At 44.1% G+C, this 17,108-nt stretch overlaps 1 protein-coding gene across 1 annotated transcript in view; it reads left to right on the top strand.

The window, feature by feature from the left end:
* Positions 1–17,108, top strand: part of ankrd50 (ankyrin repeat domain 50) — a 40,857-nt gene that overhangs the window by 10,206 nt on the left and 13,543 nt on the right. Inside the window, exon 3 of the mRNA XM_052058851.1 lies at positions 8,027–8,259. Within this exon, the coding sequence (XP_051914811.1) occupies positions 8,027–8,259 (233 nt within the window). The remainder of the gene's footprint in view (positions 1–8,026; positions 8,260–17,108) is intronic.

Genomic DNA, 17,108 nt, shown 5'->3' with positions numbered 1-17,108 from the left:
ATTCCCAAACTAGTCACACCAGCGATTTGACTGGATTGTGTCAGTCAGAATCATGTTCAGCTACCGGCCCTCCTAACATGCCTTTTCCTTCAGGACAAAAGAACTGGCTTCAAATGGGGGGTAGGGCGAATTAACGCAGTCATGTGGACCCAATGAATTCCAGCACTTTTGTTTTTTGCTGATGGCACAAAAGTGTTTAGTCTAGTAGGTGTGACCTTATCTGGCGCCGCGTTTGGGCCCAGTTCAGCTTCTGCCGCAGTCCCTATGATGAATTGCCAGAGATTAAAGTATTGAACCAAATGTTTTACACCATTGACCACGTGAGAAATAGACGCCACAGTTATGATTATATACTTTAAGTAATTCGGTTTATTATTTTATTTTTGGCAAATACATCAGACACTAACAAGCTACTTTGTTCTAAATGAGCTGTGATATTGTGTTAATTGACAATGGCTCAGTAGTCTCTCAATAACATTTATCAGAACAGGGAAGTTTTCAGCTCATGGGAGCAAGACTCTTGAGGGCCAAAAAGCCAGAAAACTCAACTCAACTGTATTCATAGAGCACTTTCAAACAGCCATCGCTGCATACAAAGTGCTGTACATGGAGCAAATAACATATACAAAAAACAGTAAAGCAAATTGGTAACAAAGACGTAGAGGTAAAAAAAAAACATCTGACATGTTTCCTCTTGGCCATGTCACGTGGTTTATTGTCGATTCGATACAGAATTCAAAGCTGAGCACGTTTTTGTTTCAACTCAACTAAAGCAGGACAGGCTCTAATGGCTAGGCATGGACGCTTTTCCACTCGTGTGTTGACTCCTTGACTGGGCGGCGCTAGGTTTTGAGGTTTAAGCAACGCTACCCGTGCATTTCATGTGGTGCACTGCAGCGGAATATTTGCTAATATTTCGGACCATGTTTTAGCAAGCCAAAAGAAAAGCTCCCACTTTCCCACTCCCATCAACCCGCACACCCCCTTTCTTGTGACACATCAACTCCAGTGGAGCAGAATAGAAGAAACGGCATCAGCAACAGTGCATGTTCAGAATCATGTTCAGCTACCGGCCCTCCTAACATGCCTTTTCCTTCAGGACAAAAGAACTGGCTTCAAATGGGGGGTAGGGCGAATTAACGCAGTCATGTGGACCCAATGAATTCCAGCACTTTTGTTTTTTGCTGATGGCACAAAAGTGTTTAGTCTAGTAGGTGTGACCTTATCTGGCGCCGCGTTTGGGCCCAGTTCAGCTTCTGCCGCAGTCCCTATGATGAATTGCCAGAGATTAAAGTATTGAACCAAATGTTTTACACCATTGACCACGTGAGAAATAGACGCCACAGTTATGATTATATACTTTAAGTAATTCGGTTTATTATTTATTTTATTTTTGGCAAATACATCAGACACTAACAAGCTACTTTGTTCTAAATGAGCTGTGATATTGTGTTAATTGACAATGGCTCAGTAGTCTCTCAATAACATTTATCAGAACAGGGAAGTTTTCAGCTCATGGGAGCAAGACTCTTGAGGGCCAAAAAGCCAGAAAACTCAACTCAACTGTATTCATAGAGCACTTTCAAACAGCCATCGCTGCATACAAAGTGCTGTACATGGAGCAAATAACATATACAAAAAACAGTAAAGCAAATTGGTAACAAAGACGTAGAGGTAAAAAAAAAACATCTGACATGTTTCCTCTTGGCCATGTCACGTGGTTTATTGTCGATTCGATACAGAATTCAAAGCTGAGCACGTTTTTGTTTCAACTCAACTAAAGCAGGACAGGCTCTAATGGCTAGGCATGGACGCTTTTCCACTCGTGTGTTGACTCCTTGACTGGGCGGCGCTAGGTTTTGAGGTTTAAGCAACGCTACCCGTGCATTTCATGTGGTGCACTGCAGCGGAATATTTGCTAATATTTCGGACCATGTTTTAGCAAGCCAAAAGAAAAGCTCCCACTTTCCCACTCCCATCAACCCGCACACCCCCTTTCTTGTGACACATCAACTCCAGTGGAGCAGAATAGAAGAAACGGCATCAGCAACAGTGCAACGATGACTCGGCACTCTGTGGCTTGCCACTGTCTCAACATCACTGGCGGATATTATGTGAGTGTATAATAAATAAAACTCAGAAACGAGTGTACAGCCGAGTTCAGTCTTCCTCATATTGCGTGGCTTCAAACGGCAAACCAACTTTTAAAAAAGAAGAAAGAAAGTTGAATTTGCTCAAATTGGTTTGAGTTTGTTTCATGTTCGCAAACTGAGGTTTCAAACAAGTCCCTTTGATAACATTTGTGCTGATAGAGTCGTCGACCTGGACTAAATCTTGAAGATAATCCAGACGTGGCAGGAAACTTTCCTGGCCTCTCAAACGTGTGTGTCGGGTTTGCAGTGATTCCCCCAGGCCACGGTGTCGACAGGGAAGCGGACAGAAGTGGGGGGGGGGGGGGGGTTAGAGGGCGATGAAATTTCAGATTCCGTGGGCAGCATTGGATAGCTCATCAGGAATGCGCACCTCGCTTGGACTGGGAAGAGTTGGAGGGATTTGCAGTAGTTATCTAAGGCATGCGTGCACCCCTCCGGACTGAATGAAGCTGCGTTTAATGTGATGTCTTATTTCGCGGAGGCGATCAATGACGTCACTGACGGATCGCGCAAATTATGGCATTGCAGTTGATCACATATATGGCAAAAAATGCAAACTATCGACCGATTTTCGATGCACGCAATTATACTGGTATAAAGTCTCATGTATACATTTGGAAATCATTCATCAGTGTAATATATAATGTGACCGATAAATAAGCAAAGTAACAACGTCGAACTTTTTACTGGAGCAATTTGTCAGCGTTTTGCATGCGACTCCAGTTTGACCTACTTTCGCTGTTGGTTTCTAATTTGGGGATGGACACCATTCCACATGCAGCACACCATGTTATCTCCACAGAAATAAAAACAAACACAATATGTCTCCTCTATGTGACGGATCCCATGGCTGAGCAATTAGGGACATTCTGGGACTTCATCTTTGAAGATCACCCGGCCTTGATGAAGGATGGTCAATTTGGGTTTTTAAAACTTTTTATTTATGTATTTATTTTTGTGAGGGCCAATCATGGGAAACCAGACCTTTATGTTGAACTATTTTAGGTCTAATTCGAGAAAGCATATGATCTGTTCGAGGGAAAACATCCCTGTGAAGAATACAGTGACAGCACTGTTGTGATGGTGTTCCATGTAAAAATAAACAATAAAAGAAACCGAGATGATTGACTCCCTCTGGAAAGATGAAGGATGAGTCAGCAGGTGTTGTACTGTGTCTCCTCGACGACATAAGGACTGTCGAAAGTTCCTCCGTGCTAAGGTTGAATCAATTACCTAATAATCGCTGAATGCTCTGTCACCAGTGCCTCGATATATGAGTGTTAGTCAAACGGCGGACGTGAGCAAGCATGTTAGGGGTCAACAATCGTGAGAGCTTCAAACAAAAATGATATAATGTACAGTCCTATTGGGGTTGCGTTAGTTGTATGCATCAAATTATCAGAACTGACGAAGGGTATTCCGAAAATAGACCAATATGCAGATCAGGTTTCTTTTCCAATGGACAGTGAAAACACCATAATACGCACGTCAGAATAGTAGTTGTCACTTGTTTTTGTCAAGCCGTCTGAACAAAAAACTATTCCATGGAAATGCCTTGTCGTCAAGATCACAATAACCCAAGAAAAGATGGACATTTGAGGAGTTGAGGCAAGTGCAAAAGCAAGTCGAGGCATGTATAAATCAATATGAAGAAGTCTGCAAAAAGATGAGGAAAATAGAATAAATGGAGACTAAGGTCTTATACACCGGGATTCTCGGTTTACAACTGTGGCGGCATATGACGTTGTGAGGTTATAAAATGCATTAGATTAGTTATAGCCTACAACGCGATAAGACTGACAAAGAAATTTGTGTTCCGCTGCCGTAGTAGCAGAACTCAGTCGTAAAGCGAGGAAGCCCAGTACCACAACATCACCCTGGTGAGTACCTGGATATTACCCCCCACACCCCCATGCCCCCTCCATCCCCCTCACCCCCTCCCATCTGTAACATAGCTCCTGGTCAGGTTCGTCTTTGTAATTTAATTTTAGCAGCCCCATTTCTAGGGAGTTGTCTTGTTGCTTGATGCTGCCTTAACAGCGTGCGATTCCAACATGGCAGATGGTGAGTGCATTGAATGTCTTTCACGCCGTGTCTTCTGTACAGCATCTCAGACATATGTCAAAGACTCGAGCGAGAGGCGCACATTCGGACGCGGTCGGCAAAGTGGCTTTTGTTGCGCTTACTTTGCCCTAAAATCCCGCAGAGTTGTCTTTTTGTTTGCCGCTCTTGTCTTTTGACTCTTTGACAGCCCAAAAGTAGCTGAATTGCGCAAGAACAATAGTCCTTTGTCCGGCCCACTTGCTGTCACTGTGAATTTGATTGTCTCGGCAGGCAACACAGACGCTATTCACGCCCAGTCATCCCCGTGCGTGGACATTCCTTTTGGCACCGCTCCCAGATGGCACTGTAGGTTCTCTGCGGGCTGCAGCCATCAGGAGAGATTAGCCGAGGAAGCCCGCGTAAGAGCACAATGAAGCAAGGAAAATCGTCTTAGGGCTGTTAAAGTGATTTGCAAAAAAAAAAACGTGCACCAAGGAGATAGATGGTTCATTTAGACTTGTTAAGTCTGTTTCTCGATCAGCGTTCCTAAACCTTGATTGAGCCAAAGCACATATTTCTGGTTGCATAACTCTCATGGCACACCAACAAATAAAAATTTTTTTTGAAAAGCCATCAGGCGGAATCCTCATACATCCCAAATCATCACCCCCAAACTGTATGTTTGTTCATTTTATCGTCAAAGAGATGAAGCTGTTTCCAATACTTTAGATTGGACAATCATTTGTGCAAATAGCACCGACACGTGTGGAGTGTATAGTATCGATTTGCGGAAAGAAATGTGTGAAAAAAATATTAGCAATACGTTAAAAAAAAAAAGCTCCGTCTCACTTTACTCCAAAATAGACTTAAGCGTATTTTCACGATCATACATCTGACTGTATTAAGAGGTGCAATGTCAGTTACGTGTGCTATTTCATGTGCTATTTCTGTATTTAACCCATACACAAGGCACATTGTATTAAGATTTAAGATATCCTTTATTTGTCAGCTGGTAAATTTACAGTCAACAGCAGCAAGAATGTGGGTAGAAAGAAGAAAAAACAAACAAACACCGTTCAATTAAGTGCAATATAAATACAAAATGGATCAATCGCAGTGCTATTTACAGTTGTTTTCACATCAATTAATTATTATTAATATTACTGTTGCTATTTTTATTCAGCAGCCTGACAGCAGTCGGTAGGAACGAGCGTCGGTATCTCTCCTTACAGCGCGGGTGTAACATTCTCTGGCTGAAGGAGCTACGTAGTGCTGTCGGAGGGGGTGGGAGGGACTGGCCCTCATAGCTTTTAGCTTAGTTAGCATCCTCCTATTGCCCACCTCCAAGGGGCAATATCCTGGGCTGAGATGCTGCCTGACCAGCAGACAATGCCATAATGGATGGCCGAGGCCACCACCGAGTTATAGAAAGTTTTAAGGAGCGACCCCTGAACCGCGGTGCTTCTCAAACTGTGGGGTATGCCCCCCCACCCCCCCAACCCCCCAGGCGGGCGTGGTGTGATGCCAGCTGGGGTGCGCATCTTTGACTCTGGGGAACATGTGTTTTTTTTGCTCAAGAAAATAGAATAAAGTGTAATTGCACATCCACTCCAGCAGTTGGCAGTGGCACCCTAATTTTTCTTTGTTTTTGCACAGAGCAGGCAATATAAAGTGCAGTCAACAAAGCCTCAGGAGACCATATGATTTTTTTAAACAGAGATGAAAAAGGCAGAGAGAGATGAAGATAATGAAACAAAAGAAAGTGACCCGAAAGCTAAGTCAAGGAACTGTGTGGAGCGTATGTCTCACTCGGCTTCACTGTGACTACAGTAAAGCTGAGGACGTGTTGACAGTGTCGAAAAATGCTGGCAGCAGATAGCATGAAGCCAAATAAATCAAGGCGCCACTTCAAGACATGACACCTCAATCACGCTGATAGACACCCCTGGAGAAGTTGTGAGCTGCCTAAACGTGCTTATTGAAACATATGACAATTTGAAATTTTGGTTCAGACATTAGCAAGCATCATGGAATTTGACATGCTTGATTTGCCTTCGCGGGCCACATAAAATAATGTGGCGGCCCAGATCTGGCCCCCACGCCTTGACTTTGACACCTGTGTAGTAGATGGTGTGCGTCGTGATCTTGCGAAAAGATCACGACAAATGCAAATGGCAAAATGAAATGTAGAAAAGCCACTGTCCAAGTCACTGTTGTGCTTGTCATTTTCGGGGGAAACGAGCTCATGTTTCACTGTGAATGGCTTTGAAACAAGTTCTATTCTCTTGTTTCGTGATTAAGCTTTGCAAGCAATGTCACATTCCAAACCGCACCCGTGACGTGGGAAGGTGACTGATTTTATCTGTGCAATGGCTGCTTTGTGAGGAAAATTGAAGCAACCAAGGCTTCGCCCGTGTTCACGTTTTTGTATTGATTAATTGATTTATTAAATCCTATTTTCAAATGCTTGATTAACGTGAGCCCCGATTAAAATGTCACCAACCTGAACCCCTGAAATCATTTATTGCTGGCTGTTGAGCTAGAAGTAATTTAATGAGTCTCGGGAAATGACATTTTGCCCGTTTTGCGCCCGCGGCATTCACACAGAAACAGAGGAGCTCAAAGCAGAGATCGACTGCGTTTGTTGACTGCTGCGGTTCACTTAGCATTCATGTGTGACATTAGCAGTGAAGCTTACAGATTCCATGTCTGGCTCGCAGCTTGGCTTTGCTGGAATGGTTAATGTAGCGTTTAAACAGCCAACTTGTGATGTGACGTCTAATTCTGAATGCTGTACGTCATGTTTGCTTCAGCGTGAGATGTCATCCAGGATGGTTTTAATTCACGGTCGGCAATCAGTGCCATTGTTGCGGCAAAATGTAATATCAGAATCAGAATCATCTTTATTGGCCAAGTATGTAGAACACACAAGGAATTTGTCTCTGGTATAACATTACAAAGCATCTCAAGACATTAGTTCACAGGTCAGTACAAAAAGGTCCAATGAATTATAAATGCATCTGCTGCAAGCTGAAATAATGTGCAGTGGATTGAATAGGTGCGTACTGAAAGCCCACTCAGGAAGTTTTGCCCTTCAAATCAGAGCTGTGTCATGCTTCACACAGTCGTCACTTGCTTCAGTCAGGTAATCATTAAAGGTTGGACGGAGGTTTCCAAAACTTTTTGCGTCCAGGGAAGAAATGTTTCATCAACTCTATAATCCTAATGCCAATTCTACATAACTAGCATGTGTTAGTTATGTATAGATATAATATAGAATTACAGTCAGCAATCATTTTTCCCCTTTGAAAAGAATGAAAAGGCCATTGATCTAGCCTTGCCCAAAACCGACACATTTTTGTCACTTTTTTTGTAAAGAAAATAGTACAATCATGGTGTACTTTCTAAAAACACAACACTTGTTTCATCCATTACATTCTATTTAATAATTTGTGCAGTATTCATTCATTGTGGCTTCTTCTTGTGTTAGCAATTCTATTTGTTCACCCTTCTGTGGCATTGCCCTTTATGTGTTAGCATTAAGCTAACTACTCACTGTGGTGGTTTGAAATACACAACATGTTTTGTTTAGTTTGACAGTTAACGTCAACTGGGAGTGGCATTAAACAGCTTCAGTCCTTCTCTTTGAAGAAGTGTTTACTGTCTTCCAAACTGTTTGATGTGAAGTGAGTTCAATTTGGTTCACTGCCACCACACAGCTTGTATCTCAATTTTTTGCTAACAAGCCGAAGTAAAAACATTGGCAGGGCACGGCGTATCTCGAAAAGTTCTGCTCACGTACTAAACCATTTTCCTGCATCCTGTCTCAGCTGCGTGCTCTTGCCTCTCCTGGGTGCCAAGCCGCCGCCACAGGCTCTCTACCTGCTAGTGGACTCCGTGGACGAGGGTGGCCAACTGGGCGAGGCGGACCAGAGGTCACCACCGGGCTCCCCCAGGACCATCGCCGAGCTCCTCGCCAGCCATCACGAGTTCCTGCCGCCGTGGCTTCTGCTCATCTGCTCTTCACGGAGACAGAACAAGTCCATTACAAAACTCTTCACAGGTATTTGGTGGTGGGGGGCAAAAACAACAACAACAACAACAAAAAAAAACATACCTTCACATAACACTTGTTAGTCTTGATACTTTCCACCTGAAACCTCATTTGTTGCCAAGGATGTTCAGGTAGTATTTCAAGCATCTCGACTTGCTTGAATGACATCAGTCACTGTGTCACCAGTGCGGTGCTTGCCTGACGTCTTGTGACACCAGCCGCTGTTATCTTGTCAGGCCAGCCGCCATCCCATTCATCAGTGCGCAAGAGCTTTCCAGCGCCCAGGTCATCTTTGTACAATGAAACTGAATTAACTGCAGTCATAACCTGACATTATGGTGCTGTTTTGCATATTTTATTTTGGTATCTAGCCCAAAGTGAGGCATTGTGAAAATGTGTTTGGAAATATACCACATGTTTTCAAGGTGAGAATTTGCAGTGCGTTGTGTCAGACGGAACAATAGGGTGATGAGCTGTTCAAAGGAAGTGGAGGAGACATTTTGTCTTTTGTCTTACTACTTTGTAGCTCCATTTGACACACATTTGGCCCCTCTGCCATGACATCATGCCATGACATATTATGTCATATTCGTAAACAAGGGTTCTCCTTTGTTTCTACAAGCAGCACATCTTTTTTTTTAATTGTGCATATACTGAAAATGGATGCCCTTGTCTGAATTTATGGACATAACACACACACACACACACACATACTTCCACGAAACTGTAGATGTCCAGGCTATATTCGATTCTGGATGGCCGTCATAGTGCAAAGAAATCTCTCTCATTTTCACAGCACAGATGGTTTTGGATTCGATTTTGTGTCTTTAATTGGGCATTTTGAGTCACACTTTCCGGTGTGTGAGGACCGCATCAAATATCTCGGGTTGTGTCCTTTAAATATGGCAGCAACCGCAGATCTTGGCCCAGACTACTGAGTAGGACTCAAAATCGCTGGCCGCCTGTTGCCGTTTTGGAGGGGTTTTTTTCATCTTGGAAAAATGTGATAAACAGCCGTTATCTTCCTCCTCTGTCGTTCTCGACCCCCTGGTTTCACTCTTCCTTTTCAGGGGCTCTTTGATGACGGCTGGGCCTTCGTCAAGCTCTGTTTCAAATTGCCCAGCAAATGGCTGTAAACATTCTGCTGAATGGGCTCCTTTTGAACACAGGAATTTACCCATCACATGCGATTCCACCATTTTGAAATGAACTAAGGCCATATATTTTAATATCACCCTTCTTTCTTGCACGTGTTGCTATGTGAACATTCGCTTCAGGGTGTGTTATAGCACCTCATGTATTTCCTTATTGAGTTTGTGCACGAGCACAATTTCGCAGAGCTTACAATAGCCTTGGCTTTCCTGCTCTACGGATGCTTTTAGCGGCGCTTTTTGTTTTGTCTGGATTCAGTCTTCCGCTCTGAGTTGACTACAATAATAATAATGACTTTGCTTCTTGAAGGCGTACGCACAAACACACGCGACGACTGTACACCAGGGACGCCTGTTCAGTGCTATCTCCAAGATCAAGCATAACTCATTCAATTAGCTGGCCGACGTTTGATTTGGTTGACATTTATGGTGTATTTTCATTGAGCATGTTGGTTGAGACTCGAAATGGTCCACATTTGAAGTCCTTTGCACCTTTGAGTGTCCCCTCCAAAATATGTTGTCCACTAATTCTGATTTGGCGACGGTTTGGGGTTTTATGGATAAGGTTTGCATAAAACTCTGAACCACAGGACCATAACCATAAGAATTCTTGTGTCTTATTCCTGATATCATTGACCCCCCCCACCCGCCCTCCCCCCCCCCCCCCCCCCCCCACTCGCAATCCTCTCAGGGAGCACAACTCTGGATTCTTCTCACTTAGCTCAACTGTGATTCCCTGCGTCCATCTCACACTTTGGAATGCGCTCTGGGGACTTTTCAACACCTCTGAGACCAGAGCAGGAAAAAGAAGGCTTTTCTGAGTCATGCAGTAGAATGCCCCGCTTGCATCCGTTCGCCTTGCAAACAAAGATGCCTCTGTTTGTGACTGTCAGGGTGCAAATCTGGATCTCCCGGGTACTTGCGTGTTATGACCACTCATTTATGATGAATCCCCAGACTTCCTCCGGGTCGTACTTGGAATTTCCAGACTGAATGGGGGAAAAAACCCAGTATGTAACAAATTTATGGCGAGTGAACATGCTGCTTTTCCAGCACCTCCCCCTCAACTGAGTACAGTGCTACTGTACAGCCTCGATAGGGGCAGTGGAGTGGAAACACTTAGGTGGCAATTTTGGTCAGGAGCTGAATAGAGTGCACGGCAGTTTTGCAGAGCCTCGAGGGCAGAAGGCAAAGCAAAGGAGAAGGCGGAGACATGCAAGTCGGCCTTGCAAATGAGGCAGTTGTTTGAATTATAGAGCCTTCAAACCATGTGGGTGTGAGATTTTAAAAAAATAAAACAATAATGGTGAACACAGTCCAATTACTTGGGCTCCTCCCAACTGTTGGAATTTTCTTTGAGTCTCCAAGACTTGAAACATCCTCAGTTGAAGGCAGAAACATCCCATTCCTCAACCGTTGTCCTTGTCAATTTTCTATGTTTGCTGGATAGAAAGAGCCCAATCATCATCTGCAAAATGAATCTGACTTTCTACAGTTAGTAAAAAGATGAGCACATGAAACCTTTGATGAAAACGCTTCATGTTTTCCATAAACCTATGAACCAAGCGTTGCTTTCAGGTACTGAAGAGAAGGGTAGATAGAAAATGATAAGGCATCAAACTGAGTGACCAGAATGACTCTGAGCCCCTCCCGGATGACTGAGCTTCTCACCTTATCTCTAAGGGAGAGCCCGGACACCCTGCGGAGAAAACTCATTTCAGCCGCTTGTATCCGGGATCTCGTTCTTTCGGTCACGACCCATAACTCGTGACCATAGGTGAGGGTTGGGACGTAGTTCGACCGGTAAATTGAGAGCTTCGCCCTTTGGCTCAGCTCCTTCTTCACCACGACAGACCGATACAACGTCCGCATCACAGCAGACGCTGCACCGATCCGCCTGTCGATCTCCCGCTCCCTCCTACCCCCACTCGTGAATAAGACCCCAAGATACTTGAACTCCTCCACTTGGGGTAAGATCTCCTCCCCCACCCGGAGGGCGCACTCCACCCTTTTCCGACTGAGGACCATGGTTTCAGATTTGGAGGTGCTTATTTTCATCCCAACCGCTTCACACTCGGCTGCGAAACGCTCCAGTGAGAGTTGGTGAGCCCCGTTTGAAGGAGCCAACAGCACCACATCATCTGCAAAAAGCAGGGATGCAATACTGAGGCCCCCAAAACGGACCCCCTCAACGCTTCGGCTGCGCCTAGAAATTCTGTCCATAAAAGTTATGAACAGAATCGGCAACAAAGGGCAGCCTTGGCGGAGTCCTACCCCCACTGGAAACGATTCCGACTTTCTGCCGGCAATGCGAACCAAACTCTGACATCGGTGGTATAGTGACCGAACAGCCCGTATCAGGGGGTTCGGTACCCCATACCCACGAAGCACCCCCCACAGAACTCCCCGAGGGACACGGTCAAACGCCTTCTCCAAGTCCACAAAACACATGTAGACTGGATGGGCGAATTCCCACATACCCTCAAGGACCCTGCTATGGGTGTAGAGCTGGTCCACTGTTCCACGGCCGGGACGAAAACCATACTGCTCCTCCTCAATCTGAGGCTCGACTTCCTGACGGACCCTCCTCTCCAGCACCCCTGAATAGACCTTACCAGGGAGGCTGAGGAGTGTGATCCCTCCGTAGTTGGAACACACCCTCCTGTCCCCCTTTTTAAAAAGAGGGACTACCACCCCGGTCTGCCAATCCAGAGGCACTCTCCCTGTTGACCACACGATGTTGCAGAGGCGTGTCAACCAGGACAGCCCCACAACATCCAGAGCCTTGAGGAGCTCCGGGCGGATCTCATCCACCCCTGGGGCCTTGCCTCCGAGGAGCTTTTTAACCACATCGGTGACTTCAACCACAGAGATAGGAGAGCCCACCTCTGAGTACTTTAACTATAATATAATCAAACCAATCAACTGTTTCAGACCAGTGAAGTATGAATATTTGTTGACTGCAGTTATAATCCATCATCCACAGATGAAGTGCAACTGGTGCTGTGAATAAGAATCCTCCCTGACTCTCTTTACATGAGTTTATTCCAGCTTTGCGCTGTTAGGGCGAGTTCACTGAGTTTCATTTCCCCAATCAAGGCATCAATAATTTCCTTTTGTTACGCCATTTTGATCCCTCCATAAACTTTGAACTAGCCGCACATTCATCCTCGCATTAAATCCCCCCACCCCGACCAACTCCCCCCTGCCGTAATGAATCACAGCTGTAATTAACTGCGATATTCCAGGCTCTAGCTGGGGAATGCTACTAAGAGCGTGCAGCCGCTACTCATCTTGTGAGGTATGTCAGCTGGGGACGAGGTTCCTCAGATGACACAGTTGAGGGCTGTATCATCCAAAACTAATAAGGTGGTCTTCCACGTTTTAAAACTCTCCAGTCATCCCTGGGAGGAGCCATAATAAATTCTTATCTGTTGTACAGTAAAAAAAAAAAAAAAAAAAAAAACGACGTGTGACTCAGACCTCGGCCTCCTCGCAGCTTGTTTAGCCCACCCTGGAACCAGCGTGAATCACGGCTCTCACCTCGCCGTGCCCGCTGCTGTGAATGGTGCGTCCTTTTAGCCCAAGATGCCAAGAGACAACAGATTTATTGTAGACAATCACAAAGGAGTATAAACTGCTTAAAGCACCACTTTATCTCTCAAAGATGTCCTTTGTCATCGAGGCCCGCAGCGGAATCTCAACTCCGTGCTGCTGCAAAAAGGTCAACGTCATTTTTAACATTTCCCTGTAGATACGTTCTTGTTTGTGATTTCTTTATATATTAATTTATTTTGGACTGCCTCTTTTGGAGGTCACGGCTAGAGCTGCTGGCACACTGACAATACAAATAGTCGTAAAGCAGTTAGATTGTTTTACTTCTTCTCGACTGCAGGAATGACTTATTTAGGTGATGGAGATGTACCACCGCGAAAGACTGATTGTAACTAAATTAATCGAGCACTTCATCAGGGATTGCACAGACCTCATGAATTAGGAAAATTATCTGTGAATGTGTCTTTATTGTTTAGAAACCAAAAGAAAATCCTCTTGGAAAATAGTCTTGGAACGCTGACTTCCCTATCAGATTTAAGCAGTGCATGCACATACAGAATTTGAACGTTTTAACCAATTTTTGTGTTTTTTTTTTGTTAATGAAATCAAATCCACATCATAGTGCAGAGGTGCAGGGTTGGATTCCAGTTACAGCCTTTCTGTTGTGGAGTTTGCATATTCTCCCCGTGCCTGCGTGGGTTTTCTCTAGGTACTCCACTTTCCTCCCACATTCCAATTGTACGCACGGCAGGTTAATGGAACGCTGTAAATTGTCCCTAGGTGTGCGTGTGAGCATGGATGGTTGTTTGTCAGTGTGCGCCCTGAAATTGTCAGGCTCTCGATTCAGGGTGTCCCCCGCCGACTGCCTGAAGACAACTAGGATAGGCTCAGGAACCCCGCGTGACCCTTGTGAGGATAAACAGGTCAGGAAATGGAAATGAAATAAAAATGCTTTCAAAATGGCTTTGGATATTACTGTATGGCCATTCATCGGGGGAAGAGAAGGTCAAAAGGTTGTCTTGGAGTTGTAGTCCTCTTAATTGAAGTCAAGATGGCGCCCGAGTAGGCAGCCGTCGGCAAGTGCTCTCATGAGCCTTGCTTTTTTTTGGTTGTTTTTTGTTTTGTTTTGTCACTTTGTGTTTGTTGTTACGTCGTGTGGACCTGATGTGGACTTTTTTTCAGCATTTTTGGCCACGACATTCATCAAGGAGAAAACTCTGTGCTTGGTGGTTGCGCCTTCTCGGCAGCATGGGTATACCAGCACTGTTTTTTGCCAGGGAGGAACAGCAGAGAGATCGGTGCTGTTGAACGGTCTGCGGCTGGATGGATGTAAGACTTGAGGAGCCGCCGATGAGAAGAAAGGAGCATTAGCGCGGAGCGCCGATGCTGATGTGGAACTGGGAGTCGCGGCTTGGAATTGAAGTGGATTTACATGGGACAGGAGATGTGAGCCAATCTCTTTTTCATCAATGGACGCTACAGCTTCGTGTTTGCTTTCAAAACTTAGTGTGTAGCAGACGTGTGCACATTTTCAGCATGACGTCTCTGATCCACTGGTGAAAGGACACTTTGATCCTCTCCTCTTTCATCTATAACTGCTTCAGAGAACAAAGTGTATGCAGAAAAGTGGTGAAGATTGCACGACTGTCTGTGTCCTATGTGTTGTGTTGTGTTATTTTTGTTATTTTGACTTCAAAATGGCGCCGCGTGAGTGGCTGCCTTTCCAGCAGCTCCTATATTTTGTTGTTCTACTTCTTCCTTTCATAACTTTGCTGCTGTGAATCTGGAAGTTCACCATTGCGAGACTAATAAAGGTTTTCTTATCTTAATGTGTGCCGCACAAAAGTGACATCATCAAGCAGCAGCCAACAAAAAAGTAGCCGCCAGTTCACTTCACTCCTCGGAGTTAAGTTTGTGTGTGATTTTGGCTCAATTGGCTCCCGTTTTTGTCTTTTAACTCGGTCCGAAACGCAATGCTTTCCTTTTTTGTTTCATACATGAAAAAAGTACAACATACAGTATTAAAAAAAAGTACACTGTTCAACCGGGTTTATTACTTCTCGCCAATAATTCAAGTCACAAATCCAGTTTACGAGTTGGCAACTTGGCAAATGAGACATCCTAGCTTGATTTAATTAGTATCCATGCATCTAACTTTAGAAACGGTGTTGTGCACTGCACTTATTGTAATTTAAAGTCAGTGGACTGTTAAACTGTACCCTGTATTGTAATGTACAAAATGTTTCAAAATATTTTTGAATTTTAATGGCACAAGACTTAGTATGGTGGTTCTTTTTCTTGCACACAAGTAAAATGGCTAACACAAAAATGATGTGTTTTGAAAAAAACTAAAATGAACAAAAACTAACAAATCTGACCTGAGAACTAATTAAAATGAACTAGATTAAAACAAACAAACAAAACACAAAATGAAATAAAACCAACTATAATTCCTATTCCAAAACCATAATAACCCTGGTCCCGATTTAATAACCAGCACTAAATACGACCGGTTGTGTCCGGCAGTAGCGCAGCACTTCCTTATTGGATATAGTTTCGTTAACATGTCACAATCATGAATCCGTGGGTCATCCCAACTTGCCGTTAGCTACACCCAATAAAGGATTTGTGAGTGTGACCTTTGATAGAATTTAATATTTATGGCTGTTGCCCTTGACTATTTTCCAAGCAAATCAGAAGGAGAAAAGTCACTTACCGCACCCCACAGCACATAATAATCACTTGAGATAATGTTCAAGGGATCACAAGCAGGAAACGTGCTTGAATTGGGCCCAATTACCGGTCTGTGTGTGTGTGTGTGTGCGTGGACCTTGCTTTACAGTGAAAATGCCGTACATTTAAGAAATGGAAATTGCAAATTCAACAAAGAGATTGTTTGATTATGATTGAAGGAGTTTCTGAACATTTTCCAGGCAAGCTTTGCAGTCCCAAAATGTCATCATAGTGACAAATGGAATCCAAAAAGCATCCAGCATTCATGCATGAGATGTCATTTTCAAGGCTGCGAGATGTGCCCAAGACCGTAATCTTGGCTGAATACAGTAATTTCACCAGCACGCAGTCTGACGCCTGGTTAAATTACAGGTCCACCAACGCCACTGCAGTGACATGGCAGACGAATCGGTGTAATGTCCTGTGGTATGTGGCATATCTCTGCCAAGCACTTAGGCAGGGCGTTTTTTTGAATGTTTCTGAAGCACTAAGAGGTAGACTTGTCATATTATGCTTTAATTAAAGTGTGTTATAATTATGTCTTAATTAGACTTTAGTACAGATAAATACAGAGGGAATTGCTGGCACCTTCTGTCTGTTCTCGTTGTCGTTGCTTTTAGCTACTGGTACCTATAAAACGCTTCCAAATCTTCCTGGCGCTGGTTTGGCTGGATAGGATGAATAATATGCAATGCGCGCATTGGTTCTGCCATTGTCAGAAAACGCGGAAGAACGCTTGAAACCAGTTTGCCGGGAAGTCAGCGAGTGTATTTATGAACAAAAACACAAGGCCAAGCGCGAGGAAATACGATCCTGTGTCACATGCGGTTGAAACTTGCAGCACTCCCAGCTATGTCACACCTCGAGTAGGAAAGTTGCACGTTGCAAGTAAATGCTACATAGACATCTTATGTTAGATTCCTTTGGTTATTAGCCGTTTGTATTTATGGTCGCTGGGTTTAGTTAGGACAGGGGTGCTCATTAGGTAGATCCTGATCTAAGACAGGTCCCGAGTAGATCCGAGGAGTGCCGAGGAGAAAAAAAACACAACAATTTGTGTGTCTTTGTACAAGTTAATAATATATTTTGTGTGTTAATGTACACTGCCCCCTAATCATCTTATCAGTCTCATTTTCACCCGAAAAATATTTAAAGATAAAATAAAGCAGGTAAATATTGAATTTACGGTGGCGCGTGATTACGTCACCGGAAGTTGTTAGCTCTCAGCAGTCTGCAATTGCAGCTTGTGATCAGAACTGTTGCACTCTATCTTTTATCGTCATTATTCTCATTCAGAGTTTGCTTCGTGTACAATTCACCAAGGGCACGAGCAAAGAATAGGAATCTAGGAGGGCCCAGGGAAGCACTGTAAAACGGTACGTGTGAGCTACGATACTTAACAGGCTGCAAAAGTGTGTC

The sequence above is a fragment of the Hippocampus zosterae genome, chromosome 1 (genome assembly GCF_025434085.1).
Source record: "Hippocampus zosterae strain Florida chromosome 1, ASM2543408v3, whole genome shotgun sequence".
NCBI classification, from domain to species: domain Eukaryota; kingdom Metazoa; phylum Chordata; class Actinopteri; order Syngnathiformes; family Syngnathidae; genus Hippocampus; species Hippocampus zosterae.
The sequence above is the reverse complement of the archived record's forward strand: the minus strand, read 5'-3'. Positions and strand labels throughout refer to the sequence as shown.